Source organism: Anopheles marshallii, chromosome X (genome assembly GCF_943734725.1).
Source record: "Anopheles marshallii chromosome X, idAnoMarsDA_429_01, whole genome shotgun sequence".
Classification (NCBI taxonomy): Eukaryota; Metazoa; Arthropoda; class Insecta; order Diptera; family Culicidae; genus Anopheles; species Anopheles marshallii.
The window spans coordinates 2,208,149-2,223,059 of NC_071325.1; the positions used below are offsets into that span (position 1 = coordinate 2,208,149).

At 48.8% G+C, this 14,911-nt stretch overlaps 1 protein-coding gene across 1 annotated transcript; it reads left to right on the forward strand.

Moving 5' to 3' along the window:
* The first annotated feature begins 6,714 nt into the window (after window positions 1-6,714).
* On the forward strand, window positions 6,715-13,695 carry LOC128719882 (ubiquitin carboxyl-terminal hydrolase 31). The gene is made up of 5 exons (XM_053813559.1): window positions 6,715-6,731; window positions 9,209-9,395; window positions 9,475-9,694; window positions 11,526-11,609; window positions 13,523-13,695. The coding sequence occupies exons 1-5, from the start codon at window positions 6,715-6,717 to the stop codon at window positions 13,693-13,695; spliced, it is 681 nt and encodes a 226-aa protein (XP_053669534.1).
* The last annotated feature ends 1,216 nt before the right edge of the window (window positions 13,696-14,911 follow it).

Consider the following 14,911-nt stretch of genomic DNA (forward strand, 5'->3'; position numbering starts at 1 on the left):
TCAGCGCGCTGGTGGTGACTGGTGATGAATGTGAGTGAATGTACTAAAAATAGCTCACTTTACCGTTTTGCCCTTCGTAACCGGGGGGTATGGGGTGTGATGTGTTCGGCGGAGCGGAGAAAGCTAGAACGGGTGTGATAAGGAGGGGTGATATTTTTTTCACCCTTCATTCCTCACGCCACATATGCAATAACATTTGGTGTTGGGCGTGAGTGTGGTTAGAAGTTAATGCGTGTGCTGGGGTGAGTTGAAGGAGCTTGTATGTAAGATTTACCATTTTAAAGGAAGTTGTTCATTTGCTTCGATTATTTATTTAAAAAAAAACCCCAAATGATCAATAATTCTCTCAAAATTAGTTACATTCCATCATAATTTGGACTAATTCCGGGTCTAATTACTACTGCGCTATAAAGCACTCATTAGCAGCAAGGATTGCAATACTATCAACATACAGGGTTTTCGAGCATTATATTGACAAGTTCAGCGAGATGTGCGAGTTCGAGCATATCATTGACACCTTCAGCGAATTGTACAGAAGATAGCGTTGCAGAACTGTTGAGCAATCGTCGAACGTTGTTGCATCCCGCTGAACTTGTCCATATGATGCTCGCAAACCCTGCATCTTTTAATATTGAAACACATGTTCGGATTTTCGCGCTCTATAGCTAATGTGCAGCCGCGTGAAGTGGAATTGATTTGAGGTTTTAAAATTTGCTCTCACAAACCCCTAACGATTTGGGACAAATAAAAACATTCCCTCGGTTTGCTCGTGGCCATTAGCAACTAACACAAAACAATTATTGCCATCATTTGTTTTAAATTCGCTACACAACGAGGGAAATGTAATTCAACAATAGTGTTTTTAAGAATTTTAAATTTATTCCTATCGACACCATCATCAACAATCATCAATGTTATCTCCAGGTCTTAATTAATTAACATTAAATGAGTGTTCGTGCACATTAGCGCCTGAAGGTATGCAGCAGCATTTTATTTTTCGTTTGTTTTTGTGTATTAAAGATTGAGCAGGTGTGTGCTCGGCAAGTTATTAAAAAAAGCAATTATGAATTTGCATTGCATACCTTTAGGCGTTGTATTCCTATTTTATCTTCATGTAATACGTATAAACTGAGTGACTCTAATGAGTTCACTAAATAAAGTACCATTTTGTTGCATTTATCTGTTAAACTATTTGCAAACTTTTATACAAAACGGTAGCTAATCAATTAAACTTTCTTCCCTTCCTCTATCGAAGCCTCTCTTTCACTGCCGCTCACCGATTATGATTGCTTGATGCAATGTGTTTGGAAACAATTATCTTAAGCAAGCGTACGCTAGCGGACATAAACGTAAATTTAAAAACGGTACGCGCCGCTTATGACCCTTTCCAAGAACCGGCAGCGAAGCGAAGCATGGGGCGAAAAAGGGGGAAAATAGAGTAAGCGTGCGGTGCAGAAAAGGAAACTGCAGCAAGACTCCGCACCGTTCCGGTGATTCGCGCCCGATTAAAACCTTCGGCGCCTCCGTTTCAGGGCCGAAGCCGATCGGTGATCGAAAGAGATTTCGACAAAGAGGCTGGCGCCGGCGTCCAATCTTCCCCTTCCTTCCACCCCTCCCCCCTCCCCCTGACTGACCCTTCATTTGCTGCTGCCTTCTTCGGTGCTTTCCCATCTTCCGCGTTTGGTTTGAGGCCATCCAGCGGCGTGGCGAGGCGGCTTTTATGGGGCTTTCGCTTTCTCGCCCCCGATTCGGCTCGTCCTGACCTTCAGCGTGGCACATCTCGCGTGCCGTTTTCGCTTTCGGGGGAGCTGTCGGCCGCGAGGCACAATAATCATTCGCCAGACAATAAAACTACCCCATTCCTGCCCCCCTCCCCACCCCTCACAGCCGTTAGCGGGTTGGAATTTAGGAAGGCAAAGCACCAAACCACCGTTCGATAAACGAAATCCGATCGATTCTGTGTGATTTTCTCTCTCATATTTAACGCTTGTTTTGCCATTCTTTTGTGTGTTTTTCTTTTCTATTGGATCTCTTCAACCCCCCCGGTGGTCCTCCTTCCATCCCTCCCCATCTCTACAGCCATCGATTAAATGCGCACGTTTTGCATAAATGAAACGTGTGTGCGCGCGCGCGCGTTCACACACAAAAAGCCATTCAAATCCTTTCACTTCGGCGAGACCTTCCCTTCTTGATGGGTTTCGATGTAATTTTTGCACCCCGATCGCATATTACATGATGCTCAATTATTTCATCGCGATCGCAGTATCTCCCCCGCGAGCCCAACACCTCCCCCGCCCCCTCCCGGGGGCGCACCATGAATCGCAAGCATACCCGGTTCGGTTGGTTGCTTTGTTGCCGTGGCATTGGCGGAGAAATCCCATCCCAGCAGTGCAACGGTGTCGGCAACGTCTCATGCGGGCGAGAGGATTTTATTATTCGCCGCGAGTTTTCACGACCTGACAACCGATTTTACAATCTGCCCCGGGTATCCAGGTTACTGTACAGTGTGTGCGATGGTTGTAGGTATGGTCGTTATGATTGAATTACAAATTCAAAGGTTTTTTTTATTATTCCTTCGAAAATAGAATTTCAATTGTTATTTGACCCACAATAAACCGAAGCGAATGTTTAAGATGCTTTTGTTTTTGAAGAAAATATTGTTTTTGTAGCAACAAATCAGAAAAGCGCTAGAAAGATGGTAATAGTTGTACTATGAAATATGTCTTGCATACCTTTAGGGGTTTGTTTCTTTAGCACTTATTAGAGTGCGTAATTAATCCGGATTTTCGGCTTCGGAGTCAGAGTGGGTTCACTCAGCTCCCACTAATACAATCGTATAATAAATACAAACAAAATGGCGAAGTTCTAATGGTTCATAATTCACACTAGACGAGTCAATCAAATCAGGCATTGTTTGCCTACATAATTATTATTTTATGGTTTAGTATTTATGATTAGTGTCGTTCAGGCACCCGCTGATACTGATCAGATCCCGAATGAAGTTAAATACTTGTTTAGTAAGCATATTTACTGCAGCTATGACCCGGCAGGTCTTGCCAGTCGAAAAAGATAAGCAGATTGCATACCATTAGGCGAAGGTGCTAATCCTATCGCGCACAGCAGCTTAGGGCACCAGATACGGTTAGAAAAGTGAATAGATGTTTAGTTGTGGAAATGTTTCAAACATTACATACTAGTACAACACCGTGGGACGTTGCTGACTGCCCTCTCCCTCCATGTTGATTGCTGACGTTTGATTGATAATGCCGTTTGATTGATGTTTTGATTGCTTTTTTGAAATTGTTCACACCGTTTTCAAACACACAGGCACACTGAAGACGTTTGGTTCGCACTCTGCACAACACTCTGCACTTCACAGCAACTCGATCGCGATGTGACCCTTCGCACTAGGTCGCTGAAAGTGAACTAAGGGTTTTGGAGATTTTTGGACAATGCTCTCCCTTCCAGGCTGCTTCCGTTCTAGGGACAGATGTGGACGTTGGGAAAACATGCTGTGACAATTTTGTTTGCGTAGAAAAAGGGCCGGGATGGGGCGTACGGCGATGACCTAACTGGGGTAAAATTCGCGTACGTGCGTACGATCGGGCAGGGGTCGCCAGTACTGTTCGTGATTTTCGACTGTTCCGGAAGAATGGCTCATTATGTTTCTCACTCGTCGAAATGATTTTTGACTCACTGGAGAGTAGCGGGAACACAAGATGTGAATAATTGCTCTAGGAAAGACTCTGAATCAGACAGTCGACTCTTTTCATCCATCGCTATTTGACAGGCGTTGTTCCTGACGATGGAGCTGCTGTGAAGATGCTAAAGAGACGGAAACCCTTTGTTAAATTTATTTATTTATTTTCATCAATAACCGCTGACAGTCATAAAACGAGTTAGCGAACCCAGCAGTTACAATTCCAGCAGCGATGGTGCGTCATTTAGATATTTTCGATGTATACTTAATCTGTTGGAATGTAGAACTGCCGGAAGCGTTGGCGGTTCATTGTTTTTTTCTTTCGTCAGTCCAACGGCCTGTAGGTCGCTGCTTTTTTTTATACGGCGCCCACTGTACGTGCTCGCAAGAGCGTTTACTCTTCCGCAGTTTGCTGGCCGGTGGCAGCAGCAGCCCGGAGAAAACTCTTTCCCTCCATCTTGTTTGCTTATGGGCTGCCTTTTCTTCCATGCCGTTGCAACGTGCTCTTTCGGTGATTTCCAGCTTCGCCAGCGCTCTTTGTGGTTGGCACTGTGGTGTGTTGTTTTTGTTTGATCGACCGTTTAATGGCGTCGAGATTGAAGAATGGAACGATATTGACCACCAGCTATTATGAACGCACAACACCACCAACCACCGCACACACATTCGTATATTACACCTCCACTCTCTCTCTCTCTCTCTCAACCCTGCTCAACACAATAAAAAACAAAAAAAAACTAGTAATGGCGTGCGGTGCCACGGAAGTAAAAGTTTTCGGTCATTCATTCCGGAAGGTATTGTGGCGCACGGTACCCGCGGCCACCGGACTGTTACAATCTAAATCAAAATAAAGGTAGCAAAAACAAAAAAAAATACCCCTCGATGCGGGAAACGGGCGGCAAAATAAAACCGAAAAACAATCAACCGACTTCAAAGCCAAAAATCAAACCCACGGCAGATGGTTAAGCAGTGGAAGAAAGGCCGCGGCAGGGATAGGAAATAAATCAATATGACATACCAGCAGCAAAACCCTGCACATTGCCAGTAAGCGAACCGAACGGGGAACAGCAGGCTGGAATGCTTCATTGCCGACGCAGCAGAAGGAAGCGAAACTGTTCTGCTTATTGTGAAACACTTGTTTTCGGTTGTACAACATTCCCTTTCGGTTGTGTGACTTCACCTTCCTGTCACTTTAATTAGCGCGGGACTCAAGTTCGTCCCGTGTGCAGGTTTTGCCGAGCGTGTCCAAATTTGATAAAGCGACGGGTGTCTCCCTTTCGCACACACGATCTGTTGCATGTGTGGGGCAACACATCGAACCAGGAAATGATGGGACGGATCTGTGTGTGAAGCCCCCCGGGGGAGTTCCAATCATGGGCCCAACATGTGGGACATTGCACACTTCGCATTCTCAAGGAGAGTTCTGATCGTGTGTTGTGTTGTTTTTTGTTGTTGCAATTTCAGATTCCCCTGAAGGCTACACCTTGCGAAGGTCTTGCAACAACACAAACAAAACCCCACAGGATGGACCAGGACACGGACAAGGAAGAGTCAGCCTTGGAGGTCCGGCTCACGGACAGCTTCTTTTCCAGTGGTTTTTTTTTGTTGTTTATGCCGCGTGGAATGCAATAATGGGACGCCTGTGACGCAATGTGCGGCCGTTCGAACCTCAGGCTGACATCGATATTTCGGCGCGGTCCGCCGATAACGTGCGGCCCGCGTCCGCCCCTGCCGCGAAAGAAAGGTACCTGTCAGATTGACAAGCCGTCCGGTTTTACGAATTCTCACGCACCGCGTCGGCTGGTGCGCAGTGGGTTAGGATTTCTGTTGTCTCTATTATGTTCACCCCCCCTCCGCGTCTCCTCCCTGCGCTACACACGGTACGCGGAAAGAAATGAGGACTCCCTTCCTTTTATTTTCTGTTAGACAAACAAAAAGAACAGAGCGTGCCCCCCCCCCTTCTCATGCACACCAAATCCACAACGCTCCCGGTGTGACATTTGGGTAAAATAAGGCGCTCGTGAGAGACCGCAAACGTTTTGGTTGGAGCCTTTTGCAAAAAACCCGTGCGTGCCCACTGCCCGCCCAAGAGTGAGACGTGAGCGAGCAAGAAGGAAGGAGAGAGAGCGAGTGTGAGCGTGAGAAGGGGAATGGTTGGACGGAACGGCGGGGAGAGGTTAATGCCAGTGTGGGGCATCGATCGTGAGTGCACGGCGCTGGCATCGACGCGTCCGATCATTCGTTGCCGAAGCTCAGCCGAGTGCGAACGTGCGACCACGCACCTTGAACGCTACCTTTCGTTGCCCGTATTCTTACCCAGTGCCAGTTCCGGGACAGCCTCTGTTGCGGTAGTTGCTCGCGCTGTTTCGCTTTTATCGCCCCCCGGTTTCGGTTTCGGTTCTGTTTGGCAGGTGTGTGCGTACAGTGCGCGTCTCCGCTATCCAGTGGCGTTGTGGTGTCGATCGATTGCGACGGCTAGCGGCGTTAGGGTAAGGGTGCTTCACCAGCCGTTTGTCGTATGGTTTGTTTTGCTGTTGGCAATGGGCGCGACCTGGTTCCAGTCAAATTTCGACCACCAACCAATCAACCAAGTGTGCGCGCCGTGTAACGCTAGATAGATGTGCATTTAGGCTCCGGCGTGCTGGCACAAACTCAAACCGCACGGTGCAAGATTGTGCCCGACGGTCCGGCACCCTGCGATCTCCCTATCAGCGAGCTCGGTTCGGCGCCTCCGTGCTGCGATGCTATGGCCACACTGGGTCTCGGTTCCAAAGCGCAAACCCACCGTCAAGCTCAAACAGGGTTAACACCTCAACTAACCGATACCCGCCCGTTCTCGTTCTCTATTCCTCCTCTCACCTAGAGCGCCTATTGGCTTGGAGAAGTGTACTAGAGACCGTACCGTACCGTTGACCAGAGCAGCCAAAGGCCCCGAGAAGGAGACCGCCCCCCAAGCATCCACCAAGCCCGACCGCTCCCCAGGCTCCGCAACACACACACACACACACACAAAGATGCAGCATTTCAAAACGTAAGCCTTCCCGTGGACACAATATCCGAGTCCCGTAACGGTGACGACCCGACTGACGTGGGGGGGTTTTTGTGGGAGGCTCAAGATCTCTGGAGACTGTGGAAGGAGTCGTGCCGTATGCAAGTTGATGTGCCCGTAGTGACGTTGTCCGCTGTTCTACCATCAGTTAGGGAGTTCCAAAGATTGCAGTGAGCTCCAAAGAAGAAGGCGTTTATGCCGTAAAACTATCACCCCCTAATACCTCCCCCTCTCCCTCTCTCTACCCTTCGCCCTACGCTCGGGGTATCAAAGAAATCCTTCAAAGCGCTGGTACACATTTCGGCGTGAGTCAACGTTTCACAGCACGTTGCACAATTCTCCACTACCAGCTTCCTCTGCCTTCCTCCACTATCCCTCCCCCCCCCCCCCCCCCCCTCTCCCCACTCATCTCAACCCCTAATCCAAAGGCCACCGAAAAGCTGGGAGCGTCCACATTGGAATCGCGTGGCGTCTCATGTTGAGGCGCGGCCAAAAAGGAACCGGCAACATTATGCGCACTCACACACACACACACGCACACATACAGGGGTGCACACGGCATTTACATTCGCGCCGTAACGCCCGCGCGCGCGCAGCCTACAAATCCCGAAAATGGGAAGGAAAAAAGAAGCATACACACAGAGTGATACAGTCACCACCGCCAAGAGCCTAAGGTTCAGGCCTGGCTGCAATGCAACGTGCCTGAAACCGGTGGGGTTTTTTTGTGTTTTTTTTTTTTTTTGGTTTTTTTGTATGGTTCGCTGTCAAAGCCGGGTGTCGTGCCCCGCGTCGGTGGCTGAGGATGATGAAGAAGAAGAAGAAGAAGAAGAAGAAGAAGGAGAAGAAGAAGAAGAAAATACGTGCGCGCAATACCCGTTTCGAAATTACACCAAGGGGGAAGGGTGAGGAGGGGAGGAGGGGAAGGGGGGGGGGGGGGGGGGTGGGAGGGGTGGGAGGTCGCATATTGGGGAGGGAACTGTCGGCGACACACAACGGTTGGGTTGTAGAAGAAATGCTACCAGCAACTGTTTGCTGCTCCTTTTGCCAAGCGCTGCCCCATTGGAGGTGGATGAAAAGGGCGAGAAAACCAAGGGATGAAGATATCCAAAGAGAGAGAGAGAGAGAAGCGCTTTAATGGCTACCATCAGCATCATCATCATGATTATCATCATCACCATCAATGCAGTTTTGCGATCAGTGTACGCAAATCGCAAGGAAATGCAACCCACCCTCCCCCCCCTCCACAAAGCCCAACATGGCGGTTTGATAATGGTTTGATAATAGCGCCCGAGCGATGCTATCGTAGGGGAGGGAGTGGAGGTATTCGAGGTAGGTAGCGTGTGTGTGTGTGTGTTTCAAATGAAAACCTCCCATTCAGTGGCTGTCCGAACAGATAAGGCACTTTGGGCACTTACCGCTTCAACTCGCTGCTTCACCTGCCCCTCCTCCTCCCCCCCCCATCAACAAATCCCTGCGGACGAATGCGGAAAGAAAGTGATTTCCTTTGCCGCAGCCGAGCTGGCGGTGACGATGGCGTTGAGAGTTTGTTGATCTCGATCAGCGCGGTTGTGTGTTTGTGTGGCAGTTGGCGTTCCGAACCGTCCGATCGAACCTTTCGAACCCGCGCTGCGCCGCAGGATCGTGAGGTTCGCCAACGGTCTGGCGCGGCTGGGCAGACAGAAGCTGCCAGCCTGCCAGCGCCCAGGCGAGGAATGGCCGCGGGGGGGGGGGGGGGTCTAATCATATGTAAGTAGATTTAGGTTACAGCCACGCCAAAGTGTCGCGTATAATGAGTGTCCACGGCACGCCACATGCTGCCGGAGTGTCGCAATCGGTCGCGAGTTCTCAGGCAGTACGTTCACGTCCTAACCTACAAAACATAACCTCAACGCGGAGTAGCGCACACAGCGCGAAAGAAAGCAGGCCTGGTTTGGTCTCACACGAACCCCTGGCGACATCTGGTGGATATAAAGGGGTGGGAGGGGAGGGGAGAGGGGTAGTGGGCAACGTTGCCGCTAGTGGGGACCCCGCTGGAATTCCCACGTTCGGGCTGATTTCCAAACAGCCACGTGCGACCCCCTTCTACTTCGCAACGGCAACGGCTACATTGTCGCTTTCTCCCGCGTTCTGAAGCGACGGCGCGAAGTTGAGGTTAGGGAATGCGCGACCCTCGCACCGTCCACCGTTCACCGTGACGCAGCATTCCCATAATGGTAGCCGCTCCAAGGACGACCGGCCGTCGGAATTTGGCTCGTCAGAACGGACGGCCCGGCCGGAGGGGGGGGGGGAGGACCACCCGGGGAACTACGTCGCACATATGCGGAACTCTTCGCACACGAATCCAAGGCCGACTCCTTCAACCGTGACAGGACTCAAGTTCACAACCGTTCCCATTGATTCCGGCAACGGATTGCCTTTCATGCGCTTTCGCTTAATTCTTGCTCGGTTCTCCTCGCCAGGCTGGCCGTGTTGCTGGTGGTAGTACTGCTGGCCGCTAGCATCCGGGCGACACCACAGGCGGACGACACGGCGAAGGCGAATCGGAACAGTCTGCTGCTCCGGCGTGGCAACGTTGGACGACCGCTTGGCCGTACGACACCGACCACCACCACCACGACCACCCCATCGTCCGCCGACTATGCCGAGGTAGGTTTCGGGAGACTCCGGACCTGGAGTGGCGTAACTTTGGCGTACTCTAACGTGTTCGGGCACTTCCACCTTGCAGGACGAGTACGCCGACAGCTACGACGAGGGCAAGGGCGAGGACGGCGAGGACGGTGCGGAGGAGGGCCCCGCGGGAGGAAAGCAGGCCACCACTACCACCACCACGACGGAGGCACCCAAAAAGATCCGACCGAGCATTCGCCCGTTCCGCAGCAACGATGATCTGCTGACCGCGCTGAAGAAGCGGCGCCAGGAGTCGAAGAACAGCAAACCCGCTGCCGGTAAGTAGTGGTAGTAGTAATAGTGGTGGCTGTTGACGTAGAGCCCCCAGGTGTGGCTCAGCCCAGTGAAAGCGAAACCACGGCTGCTAAGTGCAGTCTGCAAGGGGGTGGCGCGGGTGAAGCCCGGGAGGATGGGGTAATGGGTAAATCCAACGTTTCAATCCTTCTGCACATTGGGGTGGAGTTGAACGAGTTCCTACACTGCCAACTACTCTAGAAAGACAGATAGAAAAGAGCACACCTGAGCGTGTGTGGGAGAGAGAGGGAGAGCAAGAGAGGTAGTATGAAACAAAATTGATCTCCGAATGGGGGGGGAAAAAAAAATGCGAGACTTAAATCAAAAGTCTTTGGGCTGGGTCGGCTGCTGTAGTGGCCACTCTTGCACAACACCCAACCGGTCCGAGTCCGGGTTCGGTCGGTTCTGGTCCTTCGTCCTTCACCTCTTCCTTTACGGCATGATGCCACAACTCTTCCCCCCACCCCCCCACATAGTTTTACATGGTCTTTCCGACCTGTCCTGTTCGAACTCGATTCGATTCATTGATGATAACTGTCACGCTGTGTCGGACCAGCTCCAGCCAGTGGCACCCTGTGGCAATGGCAGGGGTACTCGCCCCGGTTCGGGTGCAAACCAAAACCGGTTCTTTCGTACCGCGCACACAGCTCGCAGCATTGGGGCTCGAGTCGAGCTAACAGCGCCGCCCTTCCACCCCGGCCCCCGGCCGCTTCTGCTTCGCACGGTGACAGCAGCCCCAACCCGTCCATTTTCCATTCCATTTTCGAAGTCGTGAGTCGGCGAACTGTGTTAAGCATCGATCTTATTTCACAAGCAATACCAAAGCCCTTGCGTGTCAACCGTTCTGGCTCTCTCTTTCTCTTACACACACACACGATCTCTCCCTCTATCTCTTGCTCTCCTTGTGTACAATGCATTTCTGCAGGGGATTGATTGTGTTGTTGTTGCTGTGTGTGTTCGATTACCGTTTTATTTCTGGGTCGATCGTACGAACCTCGAACGCTAAGGAGAATAGACAGGCAAAGCAAAAATGAGGGAAAAAAAATCACATAAAAACCCAAAAAAAAAAGGACAGATAAAACGCACACACTGTGTCAGTTGACCGGTAGTGGGTTCGCTGGCCAGAGCGAAGCCCCAGACCCGTTTGCGGTTATTTTTACTTCGAAGTTTGTAATTTTATTTGATTAGTTATTTTAAACCGTTTCTCCACCGCTTCTCTTCGTCCGTTTTGCCTCAAATGTTTGTTTTTTTGTTTTTTTTTTACTAAATTCGTCTTGTTTGTTGTTTGTTGTCACTGTTACAGCTGTGGAGTAAAGAAAGTGGAGAGCATGTTTCTGTGTGGTTTCTTTACTTTCTTCCATTGTTTTTGGCATAGTATTTCAATGTGGTTTTTGTTTGTTCGCATTAGGTGATCCCCATTCTCCAGTAGCAAGTTTGGATTGATTCGTTGTATGGAATTGTTTGTTTTAGCTTGGTTTTGTTTTGTGTTGGCTAAAATGACATTTCTCTTTGAAATGAGTTACTCATTTAGAGCTAGTAGCACTGAGTGACCAGCCTTATTAATACTGATCCGATTCTTATCACTCGAATCTCATGCAGAACTCGTATTGTAGGGTTACTTCTTGCTGTTTTCAACCATATTTCTAGCATCGCAATTACCCATGTTTAAGTTCAACCCTGCGTGGAACTCATTACAGTTGAGATGTTTCTTGATATATTTGTATTATAAAAAGTGATAACATATTTAAAAGGAAAACAGTCAAAGGCATAAATGACACATACACCTTTTCTTCCGATGTCTTTCTATCCTTGCAGTGGCACCAAAGGAGAAGGTGTACGATGACGAGGACGTCCCAGCACCGGCCACCCCCGCCAAAAGCGCGAAAGCTCCCGCAATCGGTAAAATTGCAGATAATGTAGTATTTTCCTTCTCGAAACGTAACCAAAACCAATAATCACACCAACACCTTTCCTCCCTTCCCTCCCCGTTCCCATCCAATCCCGTCGCCCTCCAACAACCTCCTTCCTTCATCACGCGAATGGTTCCCGGCCCTGTTGCGTTGTTTTTGTTTAAACATTTTGCTTAAAATTGGCACTGCTTGCGATTGTATGTCTCCTCCATTTTGTTTTCGTGCGAGAATTCTTTGAGGATGCATGTACACGGACAAACACGCACACGAACACACTTATCCTTGAATGTTTCTTTGTTTTCCCCCCCGTTTTTTTTTTGTTGGAGATTTGCATTCTCCGCGCCCAATTTCCATTTAATTCCAATATATGTTCCTTAAGCTTTCTTTCCATGCGCGCATGTTGATGTGTGTACGTTTGTAGGTGTTTTTTTCTTTCTCGTTTTCGCTAACTTCACCTCTTCTGATACGAAATGTACTACGCCGGGATCCATTTCCCTACTTCCCCATCATAACATCACCAGGCGCCGTGTGGTTTATAATTTGTTTAGGAACAAAACCACGCGCTCACACACTCACTCACATTCGCTTCGTATAGACAATCCCATCCACACACATTCACATTTGCAACAAAAAAAAAAACACTCATACATTCGCGTCCTTTTTTTGTTTAATATTAATTGTTCTGTTCAATGTACGCATAGTCCCTTAATAAAATGTTATTACTGTAACTGGAAAAAAGCTATAACTGGACTTCTTCTTTTGTGGTTGGAATGCTTACACACACATACACGCACACACACACACGCACACTCAAACATACACCCACAAACGGTACATGCACACATTTTCACGCATATGTGCACTATGAATAGTAAACCCTGTAAACCTCTGTCGGCGGTCATCTTGGCTCACCTGTTACACACTTACATACTTACTGCATTTGCTGAGTTGCGCGCGCGCGCGCGCGTGTGTGTGCTGTGAATTACAGTAGTAGTATTTTAGTGTACCTTAGCGCGATGAATACTGAATCATTACGTATTACGTAGACTGCTTTTGCGCGAATTTTCCTACTTCGTTCCCCTGCGCTATCTTTCTCCTGACCCGGCCTGATTCCTTCCTGAAACACACACACACACACATACATTAATGCTGTCCGTGTATACCCGTGTACGCGCCTGCGTGTGGACAGCACGAATCGACTTAGGATGAGTATGAGCGACACTAGTGCACTCCTATATTTAGGCCGTACTTCGTCACCCTCTTCCTCTCTCTCTCTCTCTCTCTCTCTCTCTCACACACAAACACATATTCCTCTTCCTTCACTTCTTCCTTCTCAATCTACCACATCGAAGCTATTGTTACTACGCACTAATCCAGAATCTCACTGTTTGTCAGGGGCAGTTTATAATCGGCTATTGAATACTTGATATTGCGTTTGCGAATAGGCTAGACGTCTGAGTTAGTGTTGGGTGCGACGGATTCCGATTCACGAATCAGAATCAATCTTTGAACTGAATGAATGGCTCTGAAGCTCTGTTTTGAAGATGCATGACCTCGCAAAGATTCATGAAACCTCAAAGGCTCATGCAATCTTTGTTGATTCATGAATCTATGAAGAGCTTCAGTAGTGCATGAATACTTTTCAGAGTCGAATCATGATTTGAATGACTCTTCATTGAAGATTGATAGTACAATGACTCTTCTGGAATGATTCATTAGACACAACACTAGTATGATTGCATTGTTGTATCTTCCTCTTTCACCTCACACATTTGCTCTCTTTATCTCTCTCTCTCTCTCTGAATCTCTCGCCCTCACTCCCTCTCTCTCTCTCTCTCTCTTTCTGTCTCTCGCTCTATTTCTCTTCCATCTCTCTATCTGTCTGTTCCGTTTCTTCCGCAGTTCCGAGCAAACGGCGGTTCGGTAGTGGTGCGGCACGAAAGGACGACCACTCGGCGGACACATCCAACAACGATGGCCACGAGGGTAGTGATGGTGCTAGCGGCAGCAATAGCAATGGAGCCAAGTCCCTGATCGGACGCTTGGGCCGGTCGCGGTTCGCACTGAAGCAGTGAGGTTCCTTTTTCCCCGCTCTATTATCCTGGATGCAAAAAGGGAAGTGGTGGGATAGAACGAAGAAAGGAGAGGAAGAAGGGTGGAGCGGGGGAGGGTGTAACGTGGTGGCCGCAGTTTCCCCTCTCCCTTCCAGGGCCAACCCCACCTCCCCCCCCCCCCCCCAGGACCAGCCAGCATTTGGAGTAATTGTGGAGAAGAAGGATGTAGAAGGGCGGAGATGATAGAAGTAGAGAGACAGCGAAATTGAAAGGAAAAGAGAGAGAGAGAGAGAGAGAGAGAGAGAGAGGGAAAAAGAGAGAACAAGCAGAGGAAAGATACATAGAGAGAGAGAAAACAAAAGGGAAGTAGAGAGAGAGAGAGAGAGAAGAAAGATCGTGTTGACAGGGCAATATGGCGAGATGGTGATCTACTGCTGTGCGTTCACCGTAACCAATCTATTGGTACAAAATGGCGGTAGCCCATCATCTTCTCCCCACCTCCATACCATCAAACACAACCTGCCAGGACGCTCTTCGTTACGTTTAGCTATTGTTATATGTAGTAAAAAGACAAACACCCAAACCCATACACACATACAAAACACACCAACACACTGAGAAAACTAAACACACACACACACACAAACATACGCAAACACATTTATTTACTCGTTCGAGCAAATAAAATGCGCTACCAATGCGCACCGTTTTCCTGTGAAGTGTCTTGTACGCACGTGTGTATGTGCTTCGTCCTGTTCCTGCTCCTTCGATCCAGCCGCGCCAAGAAGTGAAAACTTCATTGCCATTCCTGCCCGGTTCTGTACCGTCTCGTCGGACGCACACTATCACCGTCGGATGACAGGTGCAAACACAAACGAGAGGCAACAGGAGTTGAACCGTCGAGATATAAGGGAGGAGAAGGGGGAGGATCAAGGGGCAGGGAACAGGGTGAGAAAAAAAAAACATTGAAAAAGGCCACCATGTCTATATAACATAATATATCTGTTGTATAAAGGTTTGTATAACTAGATGCATACGTTAGCGCGTTTGTTTGATTGTTGTGTTTTGTGTTAAATGTTGCGTATTCTCGTTTTTTACTCCACTTTCCACTCCTCTGTGCGTATTTTTCTCTCTCTCTCTCTCTCTCTCTAATGTTTAGTTCGAGTGTGCAAAATAGTGAGCAAAATTATGTGTATTTGTTTGCTTCTCTTTTGTGTTTTGTTTTGTTGCTGTTGTT